A 19,005-nucleotide genomic window follows, 5' to 3' on the forward strand; every position below is an offset into this window, starting at 1 on the left:
TTTAAAAGGGACAATAGCTGCCTTTCACATGCTTGTTGTAGCTTTGGGTGGCTTATAATAGTCACACTTGTAGGAGTGGTTGTGTTGATACTGTCATCTGCAGAGCTGACGGGACAAAATGTCGTGCAGCCTACAGTAGCCTCCGAAGAAGGGCCCAGGCACTTTTTGTATTTATTTATTTTTACAAATTAAGCACTCACATGGATCCAGACAAGTGGGACGTTGTTGGTGACCCTAATGCTGGGAGTTTAGGTTTTGTCCGTGAACGATTGTTTCTCAATTTAGTAATAAGCTGCTGCTTCTGAGGAGGCGGTAGGGCTCAGGCGGACACAGTCAAGTGTTGGGCTTCCTACCTTGCACGTACATAGGTTTTTTCACTCCTGTTAGTTAATTTACTTTTTCACTATAAAAGGCAGCAAGGTGGGACTGTGGGGTCAGGGGCTCGCATCTGATGAGGCGTGCAGGTCACCCACTCAGTCTTTCCTTGTTCTGAGATGAGCAAATTGAGAACAATTACACTTGGTAATAGTAACGCCTAATATTCAAATCGTTAGTGATGGTAAAACTGCAATAGTCGGTATTAATACCTGCTTATTTTAAATCAATAGAAAAAATATGTAATTCCTATTGTAGCGCTCCCTCTGCCTGAAGGTGAACTCAGAGCAGTACTTAATTTGCGCTTGTTGTTTCCAGTGCTGAGCACCGGCACTTATTTTTGAGGGCCGGAGCTTATTCTTCTGCCTCAAGCATTTGTTGCAAGCAAAAGACACATATGGGAAAGACGGAGGAAGAGAAAACGAAAACGTGTCACAAAGGGAGAAAGTAGAAAGCTGCAGGAGTGAGCTGAAGGGGCAGGGAGTGGCCGTAAATGGACTCAAGAGACCTGAGATGGGTTCAGGATTACGCTGCCTCAGTATTCCGTGTTCACACATTTAATTGCAGCAGCCGCGTGTTTAAGAGGAGGGCTTTGGGCACCGGCACCTTTTTATTTACAAAATAAGCACTGGCTCAGAGAGTGCACACTGCTAAGCTGTCAGGAGCATGTTTGCTAGAACAGGACATGGACCAAGGAGGAGAGGCATTTCCCTGGTCTCCAAGGAGATCTTAGCTCTGCACAGGTCCAAAAGCCTGCTACACAGTATATGTTTCCAAATCCGGATGCCAGCCATTGCTAAATATCAGTGTAGCAGTCCGTGGTATGGTGCAGATTCCATGGATCTTGGTAGAAACACGTTGTGGATCGAACTATTGCGTATATACAAGAGTCAATGCTATTTGTCAAAGACTTGGACTTCCTCATCATGTACACAATGACCAAAGATTGGTCTCAGTGGGCACCTGGATTGGGACTTAAGTCCTGAGAATGTGGTCTCCAGTTTAATCTACTTGGTATGGCTTGCGAGGAATTACATGTCGCACAGCAGGGCCTTCCTCTGATTTCACAGGCATGCCAAAGACGAGGAAGAAGCTTGGTGTGGTCAGCCACGTTGAATGCAGTAGAGGTGTTCTGGAGCCTCAAAGTGAAGCTGTGTCCCTGCCGATAGGTAGATCTTGCCCAGTGATCATTAGGGTGGACTGCGTTCGTCTTCATGGTCAAAAACAATATTGTAAAGACCTGAATAAGTTTGAGCTCCAGGTGATACAACAATTAGATGGTCATCGTGGCTTCCAAGAGCTTTGCCAAGCTTATGAGACTAGAGATCAGATGGTAGGTGGCCAAGGGGGCAGAATCCGTGTGTATTTTTTTGAGCAGTGGCTTTACAATGGTGTTCCAATTACCACTGGACTTCCTCAGACAAAAGAGATGCTACTGAACCTATCACTGAGTATGAATCTGCCTGACCTAGTTAGATAAATGTAGGATTGTAAATGTCGGTGGAAGAGACAGAGATATGATATAGCCCCTGTGAAATCCTCTTGAAATTCACAAAAGGAAATAGGACATGGTGGTCCAGTGAACAACTGTAGTTTAATGGGAAATTTCATCTGATGACATGCTGCTCCAAAATGAGAAGATTTTATTTCAAACGAAAGCCATGAATTCGTTCCAAGACCTTTGTGAGTGGGTGGCACTGAGGCGGACCGGAGATGAGCAGTACAATACCAAGTAAATACAACAACAATAAATTGTAGATGAGTTTTCTCCCATAGTGGTGTGTATTCGAAATGAGGCTTCCTTCATGCAGATCCATATAAATGAAAATAATAAAAATAGGTGGGGTCTGTAGGCAGAAATAATTTTGAAGTACAACTTTGATAGACCCATTTTAGGATGTGAAGGTACCCAAAGATTCCTTAGTTGACAGATGTTGTAGCCCATCCTAACTTCTTTACTTTGAGGGGGCATTCTGTAGGGAGTGATGCAGCTGTATTTGTGCCTTATGTCTGTGAAGGAGTGAGGCACAGATGGGTCAACATCTGGGAAGCTAGGTTTATGAGCATGGTCTGATATTGCTCTGTACCTTGCTGACCCAGAATCGAAGATCTGTGGCATGGCTTTTGGCTCCAGGTTCCCTTAGGAGAAGCAGATAACTGAATGGACAGGTTAGGGGAGGCAGTGGTATTCACTGATGCAGACATGGGAGGGTTGGGAAAAGAGAAAACGTGGAGATTCTGTGCTGCTCCGTACATGGGGCTATTCACAATTGGGTGAACCTGTGCTTCTTGATATCATCTGATAGGCCCTGCATTGGTCCTTATCCTAGATGAGGAAAACCTCCAAAGGTGTGCAATTTATGTTGCTGTGGTGGACAAGTGGCTTTACTTGCACTTTGAAAAATGATGGAGTATGTGACTATCACTCGTTTCTATTTAAAGGTGTCACTTACTGAGGATACCAGACTTCGGAGATGCCTTCTCCGGACTATGATGGCATGGTGACCAATCATCAGCTTGAAATAAAGCCCCAAAGATACCATTTGTCTGGGGTTGCCTAACATCCTCTCTTCAATTTCAGCTGTGGGTGAGCAAGTAGGTCAAAGATGCACAGTGCTGACATTTCTGGAACACCAGTCCTAGACTACTGCGAGGGATACTAGGAGGCACCTTAGACGCCACCATTAAAGAGATCCAACCAGAACGGTTACTGTGTGCCACAATATTGTGTGCACACGATCGTATGTGGTACTGACTGGAAACTGTGTGTGACACCTCATAACTGCACCTACAGTGATGAAAGCTTCTGTATGGCCATGCTGAGTGGCAACATCAGTTGGCGAAACGACTGGACACACCAAATGAATGGGAATCATGTGTGTGCAGATAAATCAAAACAAAGAAAACATTCTTCTTCAGGGTGGCTTAGAACCAGCAACGAAAACGAATTATCTACAGCTATAACTTTCCCCCCACTTCCAAACCTTGCATGCTTGTCATAAAAAATAGACAAGTTCTCAGAAGCAGATGTGCGCTCCAAAGAAGAGGGTTTCTGGAAATGATGTCTTAGTCTTCAGTGATGGGCGATGAATCACAGCTTGCGACATTTCAACCACTGAGTTATCGTCCGCGATCGTTTTCTAATGAAAAAGTTAATCAAAAAGTTCTGCTTGAACCTGTCAACAAGGGGCAAGCTTCTGTGCGCATGCATGCAAACACGTGCACTCTTACACCCGTAGCATGTATGTACAGTAAGATACTAACACAATTAGCAAAGGACATTAGAATTTCTTCATGTTTAACACTTTATAATTATGCGAGTAGAGACTCCGCACCAGCAAAGGATAATCGATGATGCTTACTGGTCGTAACTGTGACTTGTATCAACTGAAAAGGTTGTATAATGGAACCACGCATGCGGCAACCACGCATGCCTGAACAATGCGGTCGGAACAACAACTGCGTTGTTTCCATGCATGGCTTTACCACGCATGCCTTTACAATGATTTTTTGTTGCAAAGGCATGCCTAGTAAAGGCATGTGTGGAAACAGCATGCATGGTTGTCGCATGCCACCCCCACCCTAAAAACAGAAGTACTCTGACCCCCCCACCCCTAAAAACGACCCCGATACCCCCACCCACTCTGAGCCCTAAAACAGACCCCCACCCTAAAAATAAAACAACCGAACCCCTAAAAACAATTACCCCGTCCCCCCACCCCTGCCTCTAAAAACCTGACCCCCGCCTGCCCTGAATACAAAATTACCCCAACACCCACCCCTAAAAACCAAACCCCATCACCCACCCTAAATACAAAATTACCCCTACCCCTAAAAACCCACCCCCACCCTAAATACAAAATTACCCCGACAACCCACCCCCAATAAGCTGCCCCTACCCACCCTAAATACAAAATTGCCCAACCCCCCACCCTGCCCCCAAAAACCCGACCCCCCCCCCACTTGCCTTGAATACAAAATGACCCCAACCCCCACCCCCAAAAACCCGACCCCACACCCGCCCTGAATACAAAATTACACGGAACCCCACCTCTAAAGACCCACCCGCCCTAAATACAAAATCGCCCGAGCCCCACCTCTAATAACCCACCCCCACCCACCCTAAATACAAAATTATCCCAACCCCCCACCCCGCCCCTAAAAATCCGACCCCCACCCCTTAAAGCCTGTCCCCCCACCCACCCTAAAAACCTAATTACCCCAACCCCCAAATACAAAATTACCTTGACCCCCACACCTGCCCCTAAAAACCCGACCCCCCACCCTAAATACAAAACTACCCGACCCCTAAAAATCCGACCCCCTAAATACAAAATTACCCCAACCCCCACCCCTAAAAACAAAATAACCCCGAACCCTCCACCCGCCCTAAAAAACAAAGTACCTACCCCCCTACACCTGCCCCTTAAAAAAATAACATAACCACAACAACCCCTTCACCTCCCAGCCCCACCCCTAAAAACTACCCCAACCCTTCCCCAGCCCCACTTACCAGACCGCATCCTCTCCCGATGGATCTTCCTTTTTCTCTGCCTTAACCACATATGTGCGTTGTTCAGCACATGCGTGGTTAAGGCAGAGAAAAAGGCCTGCGTTGTTCAGGCAACTGTTGTTCCGCTTGCATGAACAACGCAGGCGTGGTTCCGGACGCGTTGCTCCAGATCTTTCCCAAATGAAATAGATGTGACTTGTATCAAAGATCATGGGCAATGAATCAAGTGACTTGTATCAAACGACCTTGGATGATTAATCAAAAGTTAAGGCACCCTGAGGCAGACCTGACCCTGTTACCCCACTGTGTCCTTTTGGACCTACTGGGTTGGGGGGAACAGGTCAGAAGCATGCTGTCCTCATCCGGTGTCCCACAAAAATATTAACCCATCTGTGACCCTTGCTGGGGAGCAACACTGCTCAATCAACGCCTTAATGAACTAAGCTGCAAGATATCAAGTTACCCAATATTCTAATTAGTTGGAGAAAAGGTAACCCACCAGTTGACAAAGACATGGGTGCCACGCTACTTAAATCGGGAATGGTTCCTGCTGGCTCATGAAGAGGGAGGGGCAACGAGAGAAGCCCCCTCTTTCCTGTGCTTTATTACCGACTAGAGCACCAATGACTGTATTCCACCACCCCCCGCAGCTATCCTATGTTGTGCGTGAGGGTACCCCTGCGTCACGTAAGGGAGGGCGAAGAGTGAATCCCCCAGTGTCCTCCACATTAGGTTTGCCACATTTCTTAGAAAAAATACCAGCTATTTGTACACGTTTTGCTATTCTGGAACAGCCAAGACCTGTCAGGTGAAAAAGAACTTGTGTCAAATTGTCAGAATTATTTTCTAAAGAAGTAATTATCCTTCTGTTTGCTCTAATAATCGTTCTGAAAGGATTTAGACAGCTCTCACGTACTTTTTAAATGATTCATTTATGTGTTTGCTGTTATAGGTTTATGTTTCAGAAGGATAAGAGTTCTGGATTTCACTGCTTTTCTCAATATTTTCACCAGCCTGGACTTAAAAATACAGGTCAGGTCGGTAAAACCCTACTCTCGCGCCAAGCTTCATAGCACACACCCTCATATTTTTGTTGTAAGGAGGCTACAGTTCTCCAGTCCATGTCAAGTGGCCCTGTGTACACTACCTGGCTGGCAGCTAGACATTCTAATGCCAGGCAGGCTTTTAAGCACTGCAATGTTTTTCTTGACAAATCCCAAAGAGGGAGATTTTTTAACAGACATTTTTATTTGTAAATAGACCAGCCAGTGGAGCGAGAAACTTGTAAAAATGGCGAAAAGTAAATTGAAGTTTAGAAATAACATATTTGGCTTAAAATAATGACCCATCTAAGTGAGGACTGTTGGTATTTATGCAATTGCGTGCTTCTCAAGAACATCGACTAATAACCTTGGCAATCTAGTGATTGGTTTACTCCACTGAGTACATATTAAACGCAGTAAATATCCAGGTGATGTGGCACTGACTGAGGAGCGTTATAAATTGGGGAAGAAGTAAAAGAAAGGTTTTGGGATGAGCACTTGCCAACTAAATAGATATACTGGGCGTTAATCCTGCCCTAGAAAAAGAGGGAAATTTATTTTTTTACTGGGATTTTAATGTTGCTAATACATACATAGTCTGGCAGGTAGATATGAAGTGCATGTAACATTAATGTAATATATATTTATGTTCTCTGGAAAAACAAAGGTTAAAGTAACATTTTAGTTGGGTGAATTTGTCAATTACAACACTAATGTACAATCTTTGCCCTGCAGAAAACCTTCTCTGAAGTACCAAAAACCTTGTGTGGAACACAATGAACTCAAGTCAGCTGTCACCTGCACACAAAGTTACTCCTCAATACAAAGATTTATAATGTGTTCAATATCTCTTCACACCTATGGTGCATTGGGAGCACAGGCGTTTTGTACACACACCAATTAGCTCGACACAAACTGTACAAAATTAGGTAAATAAGTAATATGGTACGTATTAAACTATAAAACAAACTAACACACTCATTGGATGGTGTTGTGAATGATGTAATTGGGGATGTCCTCAATTATATAATTTGAGATGTCATTAGTGATGTCATAGCACATGTCATGTGAGATTATAAGCAGTGGGGGCACAAGTTATATTTGGCTCTGCTAACTATACTGATGAATTTTGAGTTTTTTTTTTTAGTTCAAAATGTTAATGTTGTCCCTGTTGTCACTGACAAATTCACCTAACAATAACGTTACTTGAAACTTTTTTTTGGGTGTGAATTTCTGAGGTTTTTTTTTTTTTTAATCACACCTAACTATAACATTACTTTAACCTTTGGTTTTTCAGTAAGTTTCTAGTTTTTTATTTTATTTTAAGGTAAAATAATATTTAATTACCATTTGTAAATCCAACACCGCACCATGCACGGCTAAAGGCAACCCACACTACGCAGGGCCTTTGGTTGTGCAGGGCAGGGGGACAGGCCAGGCCCTGGGGGCCCCATCCCCCAGGGACTTTTTTTTTCTTAACGAAGAGGCATGACCGTATGGCCCCCCCTTTCACAAACCTATTATGGCCCTGGTCCCCATCACCCAGAAGCATATAGATTTTAAAGGGGAGGGGCCTGCATGCCCCTATTCCCTGACCTTATTAGGCCCTGGGGACCCTGTCCCCCAGGGGCTTATTTACTTTAAAGTTGAGGAGAGCCAGGAGTCCCCCTCAGAAGCCATGTTAGGCCCTGGGGACCCCAGGCCCTTTGCTAAAAAATAAAGGGGAGGAGGGCTAGGCGGCCTTCCCTCCCAGAGGCTCGTTAGGCCCTGAAGACACCATCTGCCTGTGCCACTTATTTTAATGGAGGGCAAGGGAGCCGCACTCCCCCACCCCCCTCTCTGATCCTTGTTAGGCCCTGGGGACCTCAGCCCCCAGGCCCACTGATCTCAGTAAAGGGGGGCATGTGGCCCCCTCCTCACGCCTCTTTAGGCCCTATTTATTATAAAGCGGAGGGGGGGTCACATGACCACCTTCCCAGAGCCTTATTAGGCCCTGGGGACCCCATCCTCCAGTAACTTATTTTAATTAAAGAGGAGGGGGCCATGAAGCCCACTGCTCCAAGGGTTAGGCCCTTGGGACCCCATTCCCCACAGGCCACTCTCACATAAAGGGGAGGAGGGCCATGCAGGCCCCTGTCCCGCAGCCACTATAGGCCCTGGGGATCCCATCCCCTAGGCCTCACATTACTTAAAGTTGGCACCCAGTGCACCCACCATACACTCGTGAGCTGCTGAGGGAGCCCCAAGGTCCCTGTGCCCCCAGCCTCCTCCCCACATGTCAGGAGCCGGCATTACTCCCACTTGCGGGGAGCAGCTATTTATGCTGTTCCCTCCAGGCAGAGCAATCGCTTGATTTGTTTCCCTGCCCACATCCTTGCAGGCAGGGAAGCAGATCTCAAGTCTGCTTCTAGCCAGTGGGAGCATTCTGTAAGTTCCCACCGGCTGGGAGCAGACTTTGTGTTTGATCCTGCATGGTGGGAGATGAAATAAAGCTCCTTCCAAGCAGGAGCACACACAGGTTTCCCTGCCCGTATCAGTGCAGTCAGAAAAACCGCTTTATTCCAGGGTGGGCTTCCCAGGACACAGCATGTGAGCCGGCCCCGGGAGAAAGGATCCCAGAGGCCATTAATCACTCAGGGAGGGGGGGGGCATGTAGACCCCTCCCTTTTTAAAACGTGTTAGGGTCCCCTGGGGATGGGGTGCTTGGGACCTCTTTGAGGCTTGGATATGGGGTGAGCACAGTGTTAAGATGGCTGCCACCTCTTCCTGGTTGAGGTTGTGGCAGCCAATTAAATCTCAGCAAGAGATCTGTTGGTTCAGTGTCCCTAGATATACAATGTTTTTGAGCATTAATTGCTCAAAAACTACTGAACGGATTTACACCAAATCACATAAAGCACTCTTTCTGGACCATGATCTAGTTTTCTGCCAAATCTGGTGTAAATCCGTTCAGTGGTTTGGGCTGTAGCTGTGTCGAAAGTTTCTATGGAAATATGAATGGGAAAAACGTGTATTGGAAGCCCCCTTTTCTATCGGCCCACCGCTTGACAGATCACTCCAAAACCTCCTAGGTTCCATGGAGATTCATCAAATGGCGCCAAAGCTATTAGCAACACAAAAAATGCTTTTCCTATGGAAACACGGTCCTAACGACAAATACCCAGTGGCGACTATGTGTATATATAATTCTAGTGAGGCACGATCCATGGTCTGATTTATAGTTTGGCGAATAGGAATTTACTCCGTCAGGGTGACAGTGTACTTTGACTGCCCTTGCCTTACTGGGTTTCAGGGGGTGCAGCCCGCAAGGCATACACCTATATTTGTGTCAGACGTGTTTTTAGTGATGTTGGGAGATGTGCGAGTATGCCAACCCTTCAAATTCAGGCAGGAGACGAGCAATTTCAATGCAGGTCTCCTGCCTTCCAGTTCCTGCATACAAAAACCCCGATTCCTCAGTGGGCTTCTGCCGACAGGGACTGGTCTTGTGTCCGTTGCAGTATGTACTGCCAATAACGTGCTCCTCCTGCAAGCCAGTGCACAGCATTTCTGCCACTCTCTTCCTCTGCCTGCCATAGCGCTTTCTTTGTACTCCTGGCAGGTAAGAAAAAAAAACTATATTTGCATTTCTGATATCCATCCTGCAGCAGCACACTTGCAAGTCCCATACATGACAATAGACACGATTCAGGCCTCAATAGAAGTCTATGGGGGAAATACATTCTGTCGATTATTATTATTATTTTTTTTAATCTCCTACTTTTCTCTTCTAAAATGTTGCCATGTATGGATGTGCTAGAAGGCCAGAGAAGTGCCCAAGAAAGGTAGGTAGACCTGGGGAAGCCACAGTGGCATTTTGTTCAAGATGTAATTATTCCATCATTATTGTCCCAGAATGCTTTGCGAGCCAACTGATGAGCAACGTATGAGTCACACCGGCCTCCACCTCCTCCTGCGTTCATTATCCAGCAGCCTCCAGGAACTTTAGTTCCCACCTGGGACACATCTATCAGCTTTTACAACTCTGATTTAAACGCCAACTAATTTCACAGCCAGAGATCAGCAAACTCAGCTGGAGAATGCGTCAAACTTTGTGGATTCCGAAGAAGTGCAAGACCAAGTTGAACAGATTCATGAAAATAACACCCTGACTGCCTTACAGGCAGCTAGGGTGGTCTGTCTTGTAGGGGGCTGTATTAGGAGGAGAAAGTTTAATGGAAGAGCTCTGAGCTAGGGTAATACTGCGAGGGTCAGACAGAGGCTTCCCTGCTATGACCTTCCCACTAGGGCAAGGTCATAGCATACAGGTCTGGGTAGGCAGGGCTTTAAATGGTAAATGCAGAAGGTCAGGTACTCAGTACAGGACAGTCCCTGCCCATTTAAAGCACTGTGGGTAGGTGGACTTACTTGATTTTATTAATGGTGTCAGTATCGCGCTGGTGAGCCTGGAGACCGCTTCAAACCACTTTAAAGAGCGGTGTAACAAAAACAATTAGTATGGAAATTAGGTTAGGGTTAATAGAAGCACACAGTCTGACTGTCAATAGAGGAGCCGACCATAGGCTTGTCGAAGAGAGAAGTCTTCAATGCTGAACTGACTTTGAGGAAGTTACCCACCAAGGGTAAGGAGGAAGAAACTTCTAAAAGGCACCTTGTAGCACAGAGGTAGTGCTTGTTGAGGGTAATTCCAAGGAGGATGAGATCATGTGGCTTTGGAGGGTAACAATATTAAAATTTAATGCAAATAGATTTGTTTCTGGGAGAGTGAGGAAGATTATACCAAGTGTTTCTGTTAACAAGAGCCAACACTTCTCTATGGGCCAGAGTGCCCAAATGTGCAATTACATTTACCGAGTAGGTGATGCTTACCGCATGTGATCGAGGTAACTGGATTGGGTATGACATGGCATGAGGAGGGTAACGCGTCTCTGTGGCGCGCCGGCTCTGCGTGGCGGGCTGCGTAGAACCAGACATGGTGGCGACCGCTGCAGTTAGGCGTTTCCTTCTTCTAAATATTGGCGAGGAGCGTTGCAATCCCAGCAATCTGATTCATGATTCAGCTGCTTTGCGCACTGTTTGGCATCTGCAAGTAAACAGAAATGAAGAGAAGGTTACTTTCAGCCAAAAGCTACTACAAAAAAAAATAGAGACATCTCATATCTAGAGGACATTCTGAATTCCAAACAATGCTGTGTGGAAAGTGGCCAAGGCACACGTTATCCTTGCAATTAACTAGTGCTAGGCAATGGAGTCTGAGACTTTCTCTACTTTGTTTATTACCAGTTGAAGCTACTCACACTGCAACTTTCTGGGAATTCTGACTGTTTCCAAGAATGGGGATCTTTCTCACTATTGACTTTTGTTTTCTGGTAATGTCATTTTGCATACTTTGCGATAAATCAAATTAATATATTCCAGTTGGACTTATTGCTCATGATTTCAGTCAATTAAGATTAACATCATTTGCTTATCCCTTTGACTGAGTGATTTAATGATCCAAAAAGGATGGTAGAATAAGCCGTGAGAAAGCTCCAAGGCAGAACAGCCAGAGTAAAAAAAACATCTTCGAACAACTGGTTACAGTTCAACCTCCACCACAAAGATCATAAAACAAAGCTTTTCTGTGTGTCCGCATAGTATGTTTTTGTTACTGCGTTCACTACAATTGCTTTCATCGGCGGGCCACAGGACACTTGCATTTGGAGACATTTGGATATTTGGAACATCACTTTAGGTATTTTCACTTCCTTTTGTATACTTTTCAGATAACAGGTTCATATATTTCTTAACAAAAGGTATGGTCATTCCTCACTAGACCAATGGAAACTGCAGCACTTTACCATATCTACTGTTCCATTTCCAAAGTATTGTTATAGTCTGGCTTGACAGCGTAGTTGTCACCAGACACTTATGTGAGCATCGCAAGAGAGAGGTATTGGCCCCACTCACATGTTGGGAGCCAAGAGTACATGTTTTTATTGGGCAGAAGTTTTGTGCTTCCACAAAAAAGTGCTTTCCTTCCGTACAGCTATGATCATTTTGATTATTTTTCCAGCTGCCTGAGCTTGAACTTTCAGGAGCACACATTTGACAATCCCAGAAACCCACATAGCTCTCACGGTTAAACAGTGGCATATATTTTCACTGAAAAACTGCAATGTAAAAAAAATCAACAATAATTACTTGCTGAACGTGTTTACCTAAGCAATAACTTCACAGATACATGTATTTAAAATACAAATGTTTTGCATATTCACTGCCCTACTCCAAAGCCCTCCCAAGATCCTTCACCATCTGTTGTGTCTTTCCTTCGTTAGGTCTTGCGTACAGACACATCTGACAGCCGCAGCTGTTTGGTGCCAAAATCCTTGTTATGGACAATACCAGCACTTACAGAGGAGTTTGGGTCAGCCCACTGCTTAACACTGGTTGGCTTACTTGTCAATCTCATTCGCTTTATTTTTATTGGGTTTCCTTCCTCTTGTGTTTTTTCCCATTGCTTTTAGCGCTTTGCGGAAGAATGTGTTTTCTTGCTCTCTGCCCATCTCTCACTTGTTCCGTTTCTCCCTTCACCCCCCCTCCTCCGACTCTCCCACACTCCATGTTGCTTGCTCACCATCCAGCTCGTATGTTGCTTCCCCCAACCCTACACTCATCACAACTGACCCGAGTGCATTCCTGAGATCTTGCATTTTGACCTGGAGGCTATGCACAGACCTATGCAGATGTCCTGACCGGCAGTCCCTATTATCCCATCTGTTTGGGGGGGTTTATGTCACTTGGCTGTCATTATGACTGATTCTCAAAAGTTCAATATTGTCAGTACAGCTGCTCGGAGTCCTTAAACTGCACTTGCTCCAGCGAGGGATATGGTGCTCTCGGTAGATGTGTCAAGACCTTTGTGCCAGATGAGAACCAGATCAAGAGCTACAGCACCGGGTGGGGAGGGAAGAAGCTGTGTAGATCTTTGAGGAGGAGGAAGTATCCCATGACAGAAGACAGATTAGGAGGAGGGTGAACACAGATGTCTGTGATTCTTAAGAACACCACAAAAGAAGCAGAGAAAAGGCAGACCGTCAATGTAGACAAGAGCGGACTACCTGAGAAGAGAAATAACAGTGGAAAGGGAATTATTTTAGAAAGAGAAAAGGGAGTTGGCAGGCCCTCTGATGGCCCACATGGCAGAGTTCAAATAAAAGGGGGTGCCAAGAGACGCACACATGTGGTGCCCTGTGGGAGGGGAATATATTAGAAATGGGAGGGGTTAGGAAAAGACCATTGTGATGCCGCTTGGGGGGGGGAGGGGTGGCTAGAGAAAATGAGATGCCAATGATATATCATTGTGATCCCCCTCTAATGTGAGAGAGTTTCGAGAAAATATGGGGCCAACAGAAGATCCTTGTGACATCCCATAATAGGCTAAGAGGGGAAAGGTACGATTCAGGACCCAAAGAAAGATGCCCGCTGTGCCTAAAAGAGAAGACTGCGGAAAATAAGGGGCCAAGGACATTTCCTCAAAAGTCGGAAAGAAGTTTAGAGAAAATAAGGGGGCAAGGAAAGATCCTTGCGGTGCCCCAAAGGGGAAGAGGGTGTTCAGAAAATAAGAGGCCGAGGACAAACCCTTGTTATGCTCTATAGAAGGGGGCTGGGATGGAGAGGACCAGGGGAAGAAGGTCCTTTTGAGCACCAAAAGGAAGAATGCCACAGAGAAGATAGTAGACATGGTAGAGGTGTTACAGAAGTTGGGAGGAGTTGCAGAAAAGAAGGGTACAAGAAAAAAACAATGTTGTGCCTGTAGGCGGGTGACAGATTAAACTAAGCATGGCCAATGCCCTTGATGATATGATAATGAAACTTTTCTGAGCCCATTTCACCCTGGCAGTGGCATGGGAGGGCAATTGTGTCCAGTCACAAAAGATAAAGCAGCAACACTGAAACTAGAAAACACAAAAAATTTAAACTTGAAATTATTTAATTTTTCAATATACTTCATTTGAAAATATGTCAAGGCCTTCTTTAACAAACGTTTTAAAAGTAAGCGAGCGTTAAGCTTGCCTGCGGGGCTCTGGGTTAGCATGCCGCTCAGGTTTAGGGTGGGGTGAGCCATAAGGGTTGGGGCCAGAATTAGGCTAAAAAAACTGGCATTAAAGTGAAGTTCAGGGTTTTGAGAGAGAGTTTGGCGTAGGTTTAACATTAATTCGTCGTGATTTTTTACTCTGTTTATGCAGTTTGGGATTAAAGTCATAGCTAATGTAACCATGTCTTTGTGTTTGCGTGCTGGTATCTTTTAATAATAATATTTTAGACATTAAGGGGGTTATTCTAACTTTGGAGGAGGTGTTAATCCGTCCCAAAAGTGACGGAAAAGTGACGGATTTACCACCAGCCGTATTACGAGTCCATTATATCCTATGGAACTCGTAATACGGCTGGTGGTATATCCGTCACTTTACCGTCACTTTTGGGACGGATTAACACTCCTCCAAAGTTAGAATAACCCCCTAAATGTTATATTTTGTAACCTAGACTGGTGTCTTGGCACTAGTAATGGAGTGGGAGAAAAGTGGATAAAATGCTTGTTTCCAAAGAAATGGGCCACAAGGTCAAAGGTGATAGTATAGATTACTTAACTGATTACAAACAGGCTTAGCATTTCTTCTTGGGTTAAGGCACCTGCAGCAGAGATCTTCGCTTTCCCAGCAAGGTCGCTGGTATCATTGTAGTAATGCTCTGTGTTAGTCTAGTAAGGGGGTTGACCCCTCCTGAAATATTTGAAGGGTTAATTTGCAGGGGCATAACATAGGCCACTGAAGCCCCTGCCATGCAGAGGGCCCCATCCTTCGGGGTACCCCAGTCAGCCTGGGCCTGTACACATGGAGCAAGGGTTCATCACATCTGCAGGGGGTATCAATGTGCCTTACCTAAATGTTAATGTGCTGGCTGCAAAGCACGGGGTGTAACATGCAGGTCGCAGGTAGGCATCTTATGTGGATGCTCAGTGGATCACTGCTGTGGCATATACCGGTGTTTCCTGTGGGAAACAAGTTACAATTCTTTCTAATCTAGCTTGATGGACATAATCAATTGTGAACCGCCCGCAAATACTTTTATGCATACTGCAAGGCTAAAGTTTACAAACTTACTGTTCTTTTTCCATAATCTTTCATTAGTTATGCGAAGGTTACCAAAAATGATTCCTTTGGGTAGTAATAAATTCTTATTATAACTGCTATGAAAATTACTATAGGTGTGATTATTCGTATATTCAAACACATCTGACATTCTTACATTGTATGTGCATTCCTTGCCTACAAAGCTCTGAAAAGTAAAAAAAAAAAAAAAAAAAACCCGTCTCGAAATCAGAGTTCACCTCTTGAGCACTTGTGAAGTGACAGCAAGCCTTTGTTTCCTCGATGGCAATGGCAACACGGAGTTGAGCACCAGCCTGTTCCGGACGGGATGCGCCCAGCTGGAGCTTAAAATAAGGTGCAGACCTCACCCCCCACATGTTGCTGCCCTGCAGGTGCTGAACATGTTCCAGTGTTGGACGATTGCACCGAGACCAGGTCCACAAATCTCACTGGGGCTGGCTGGATCCCCAATCTGTCTCAATAATTATAGAGGCTCCCCCAAATCGGGGGAGCCTCATTTATGGTGGAGACCGGGGCCCGAACCCGGGTCCCGGAGCAAGGCACTGCAGGATTGCGGGCCAGCCAGAGGTCGGCCTTGCGCCTTAAAGAGCATCATGTGGCAGTGGGCGGGTCTCAGTTTCCCGCTTGCTGCTTGTCATGCATCCTCTGGAGTCCTTCCCATTTCCCCCCTCCACACTGCATCATCGGCATGCTTTGCACTGAAGCAACTCTGCACCGCAGTCCCTGCACAGCCCGCAGGTGTACTGGGAGCCGCGCAAGCTTGATCTCACTCGGAGTGGTTGTTTTTTCTTGGTTGCACTGAAACAAACCTTAGTTATGGTTAGGTAACTCCCATGCACTAGCGTCTCTGATAAGGCTAGGTCTCAATTCTGTAACCAAGATGTAATTATTGTGGGTTACTGTGCAACAATGTTTAAAATGTTGTGTTGTCAATGTGTATAATAAATACGGCTGGGGGTCTTACGACCCCTAACCCAAAAAGAGAACTGGACTGGGCTATGTCATGTGAAGTGGACATGTTGGGGCAAGCGTGGTTATGGGGGCTTTAAGGGGACAGGTGACTACCTGCCGTAGAGGTGCCAGATTTAAAGGCATCGCCCACATTTCCAGCATAGCGTCCCATGCAGGTGGCCTTAGAACCCGGAGACCGCCAGCAGGCCCTCCCCCAACACCGGCCACACACAGTCCGACAAATTTGTCTTTCGTTGGAAGAAGATTTTATTAAACATTTCAATGTAAAATTAATAACTCACATTTCTAGCATAAATCACTTCAAGAGAACTTCAAAGCATATTTACAAATTATGTAACCATAAATCATAGTGACCGGATCCCTTCCTGTCCTGGACCTCCCTTGCCCCACAGGGGTGAACTGTCCACCACCTGTATCCGTAGGGGGGGGCGGCTCCCCTGACTTCACAGTTTCTTGCCCACACGCATCATGGTTCCGCCCCCTCTCCAAACGCCAATCTACTAAGGGATGTGACGGGGCGGCCAGGGGCAGGAGCCCGTGCCCACCCCAGTGATCTGGGCCCCCTACCCCTTAATCTGGTGTGTACATCCGCAGGTTGGTCCAGAACTTCAGGATCCTATCTCTGGTGTTCTCCCGGGGCCCCAGCCTTCAGGACCCGTCTGTTGTTTCAAGTTACTTTAGTACCTCTTCTTCAACCCAAGAAAGAGGGAGAGGGTGGGTGGGACGACGACGCTCCGTCCAGCCGTTTCCCGCCGCGCTGCACTAAGGCCGAGCCATTCTGGTGGGGGGCGCTAATGTAGCCCCTCACTGGCACACGGCGGTTCTAGCCGGATCAGCTATTGTAGCCCCAACGTATTTCTCTCTTAGGCATTTCCGGCCTCACACCTCACGAGGCGTGAGGCCAGAAATGCCAAAGCCAGCCTAATGCACAACTAGCGCGGAGGGTCGGCCCCCGGTGGCCCCGATCTCTAAGGGGATGCGCTCCCCCCATATTGGGGGGGGGGGGTGCTTTTCCATTAGCAGAGCCATCTCTTCTACTATGTGACAATGTGGGGTTCTCAAACCTGGCGTAAGAAGGGCATGATGCCGAAGGTGCAAAAACAGCTGCACTGTCGTTGACCCAAACCTCTGTATGTGCTAGATGACATAGGGGAAAGTGCCCACTATGTGATATGATTGAAGCACCTCTTCAAAACTCACGAGCATCGCCACGCATTCTCCCTACCACGCATAACAACTTAGTGTTCTACTTGTCCACTGAAGAAAACTAGACCAAGAGTGATCGTCATACGGTGGGTCTCTGTCTAGAGTGGCCTAGTGGGCCAACAAACAATAGTCTAGAATGCAAGCAAGCGCCAGTGGGTGAGAGTAATTCAAGCATTCCTTCCAACAATTTGTTGTTTGTTTCCATAGAGGTCTTGAGTGAGAGAGGTATGGCCAGAAATGTGTCCCATGCTCACTGTGCCAGAGGAATCAAGCTTTACTTCGATGTGAGACCTAAGTAGGTCGCATCCTATCTTGGTTGCTGGGGTTTCTGCCTGGCAGGGACGTGGCCTGGCAGTTTGGGCTGCAGTGTTCCACTGGAGCAAGACCAAGACTGATTTGCGTATGGCAGATCTCTGTCTAGAGTGGCACTGGTCTTCCACACAGCCTTTATTGATCAACAGTGGCTAAGAGTAATGCAAGCATTCCTTCCAACACTTTGTTGTTTGTTACTTGGCCACAAAAAGCGTCTCACTAAAGGTACGGAGAAGTATAGGTATACCTGCAATATAATCCAGTGCGTACTCCATCCTGAGGCCACCACGGTAAGGCAGCAGGCGCCTGGGGACAGGTAAGCGAGACAGACCTCTGCCTTCCATCCTCCAAAGAATCCAAGCAGTGGGAGTGGCCGCAATGACCTGTCAGCTGACCATCCAGAGGGCCCATCTTGTATCCCTTCACTGCACTGCCAAGGCCTGAGGGCAGGGGCACGTGGCTAGGGGCCCAGGGTTCCTCTCTCCAAAAGTTAGATTTGGGGGATCAATGGAATCACCTAAATTCCAGGTCATGTGGATTTTAAGCACTTGGGACACAATGACAGACCAGTTCCCAACAAGCAGGGACACAGAAGGCCTGCATGAGCGAGGGAGATAAAAGCTGAAACTTGCTAGAAAATGTTGCTTCACCAAGAACAAAACAAAATTATTTCCCCCACTTATTGGACACGTTGTCATATCCCTGCGTTTCAGATTACGTACGCTGCAGCACTGGGAGCGCTCACAAACACATTAACCGCAGAATGGGACTGCTTATAAAAAACTACCTTTTAATTTTGCAGACGAGGCAAGTTTGTAAGCAGAGAAGCTTATCTGCCTCGAGGTTTCAAGGCCACCGCCTCAGCCGCTGCGTCCTCACGTCTGAGCACGCCAAGCCTCTGAGTGTGGCATGGCATTGGCGCAAAACAGCGCGGGCTCAGCCTTTCATCCTTCATCTACAGGCATTGCGAAAGGAGGTCAATTACATCATTCCACGTTCACAAATGCATCTTTTCTGTATTGCCACAGGTTTACAGTAATGCCGCCAAACAGCTTTTTTATTCACTGCTTTGCATCCTGGGATTTGTAGTTCTTTTTCTCCTATTATGAGCATGGGCCTACAAGTTCATATGTGCTATCAGTGCCACGTGGCACTCAGGGCACTGCAGCTTTAAAGCACTGTGAACTGATGTTATTCTTATTATTACCCCGGTGAACAATGCTATTTTTATCGACCTCTGAAGTACAAAAGGCTGAATCAACCCCACCAAAATTCAAGCGCATTGGCTGTAGGTGGCAAACAGCTCTCAGCAGCAGGTGGCTTGCCAGTAAAGTGGTAGAACAAATACAGTTTCTTTTAATGTACACAATCCTGAATTCAACGAGTGAGGGGCTGGGTGAGTATAAGGTGTACCCCCAGTGACAGTGCAAGG

At 46.3% G+C, this 19,005-nt stretch overlaps 1 protein-coding gene across 8 annotated transcripts in view; it reads right to left on the reverse strand.

Annotated features, from left to right (window-relative positions):
- NCOR2 (nuclear receptor corepressor 2) overlaps window positions 1-19,005 on the reverse strand; it is a 1,084,598-nt gene that overhangs the window by 916,282 nt on the left and 149,311 nt on the right. For all 8 annotated transcript variants that reach the window (XM_069215021.1, XM_069215023.1, XM_069215022.1 and 5 more), the window contains exon 2: window positions 10,801-11,014. In XM_069215021.1, coding sequence (XP_069071122.1) covers window positions 10,801-10,905 — 105 coding nt within the window. In that variant the 5' untranslated portion in view covers window positions 10,906-11,014. The remainder of the gene's footprint in view (window positions 1-10,800; window positions 11,015-19,005) is intronic.

Source organism: Pleurodeles waltl, chromosome 11 (assembly GCF_031143425.1).
Source record: "Pleurodeles waltl isolate 20211129_DDA chromosome 11, aPleWal1.hap1.20221129, whole genome shotgun sequence".
Classification (NCBI taxonomy): domain Eukaryota; kingdom Metazoa; phylum Chordata; class Amphibia; order Caudata; family Salamandridae; genus Pleurodeles; species Pleurodeles waltl.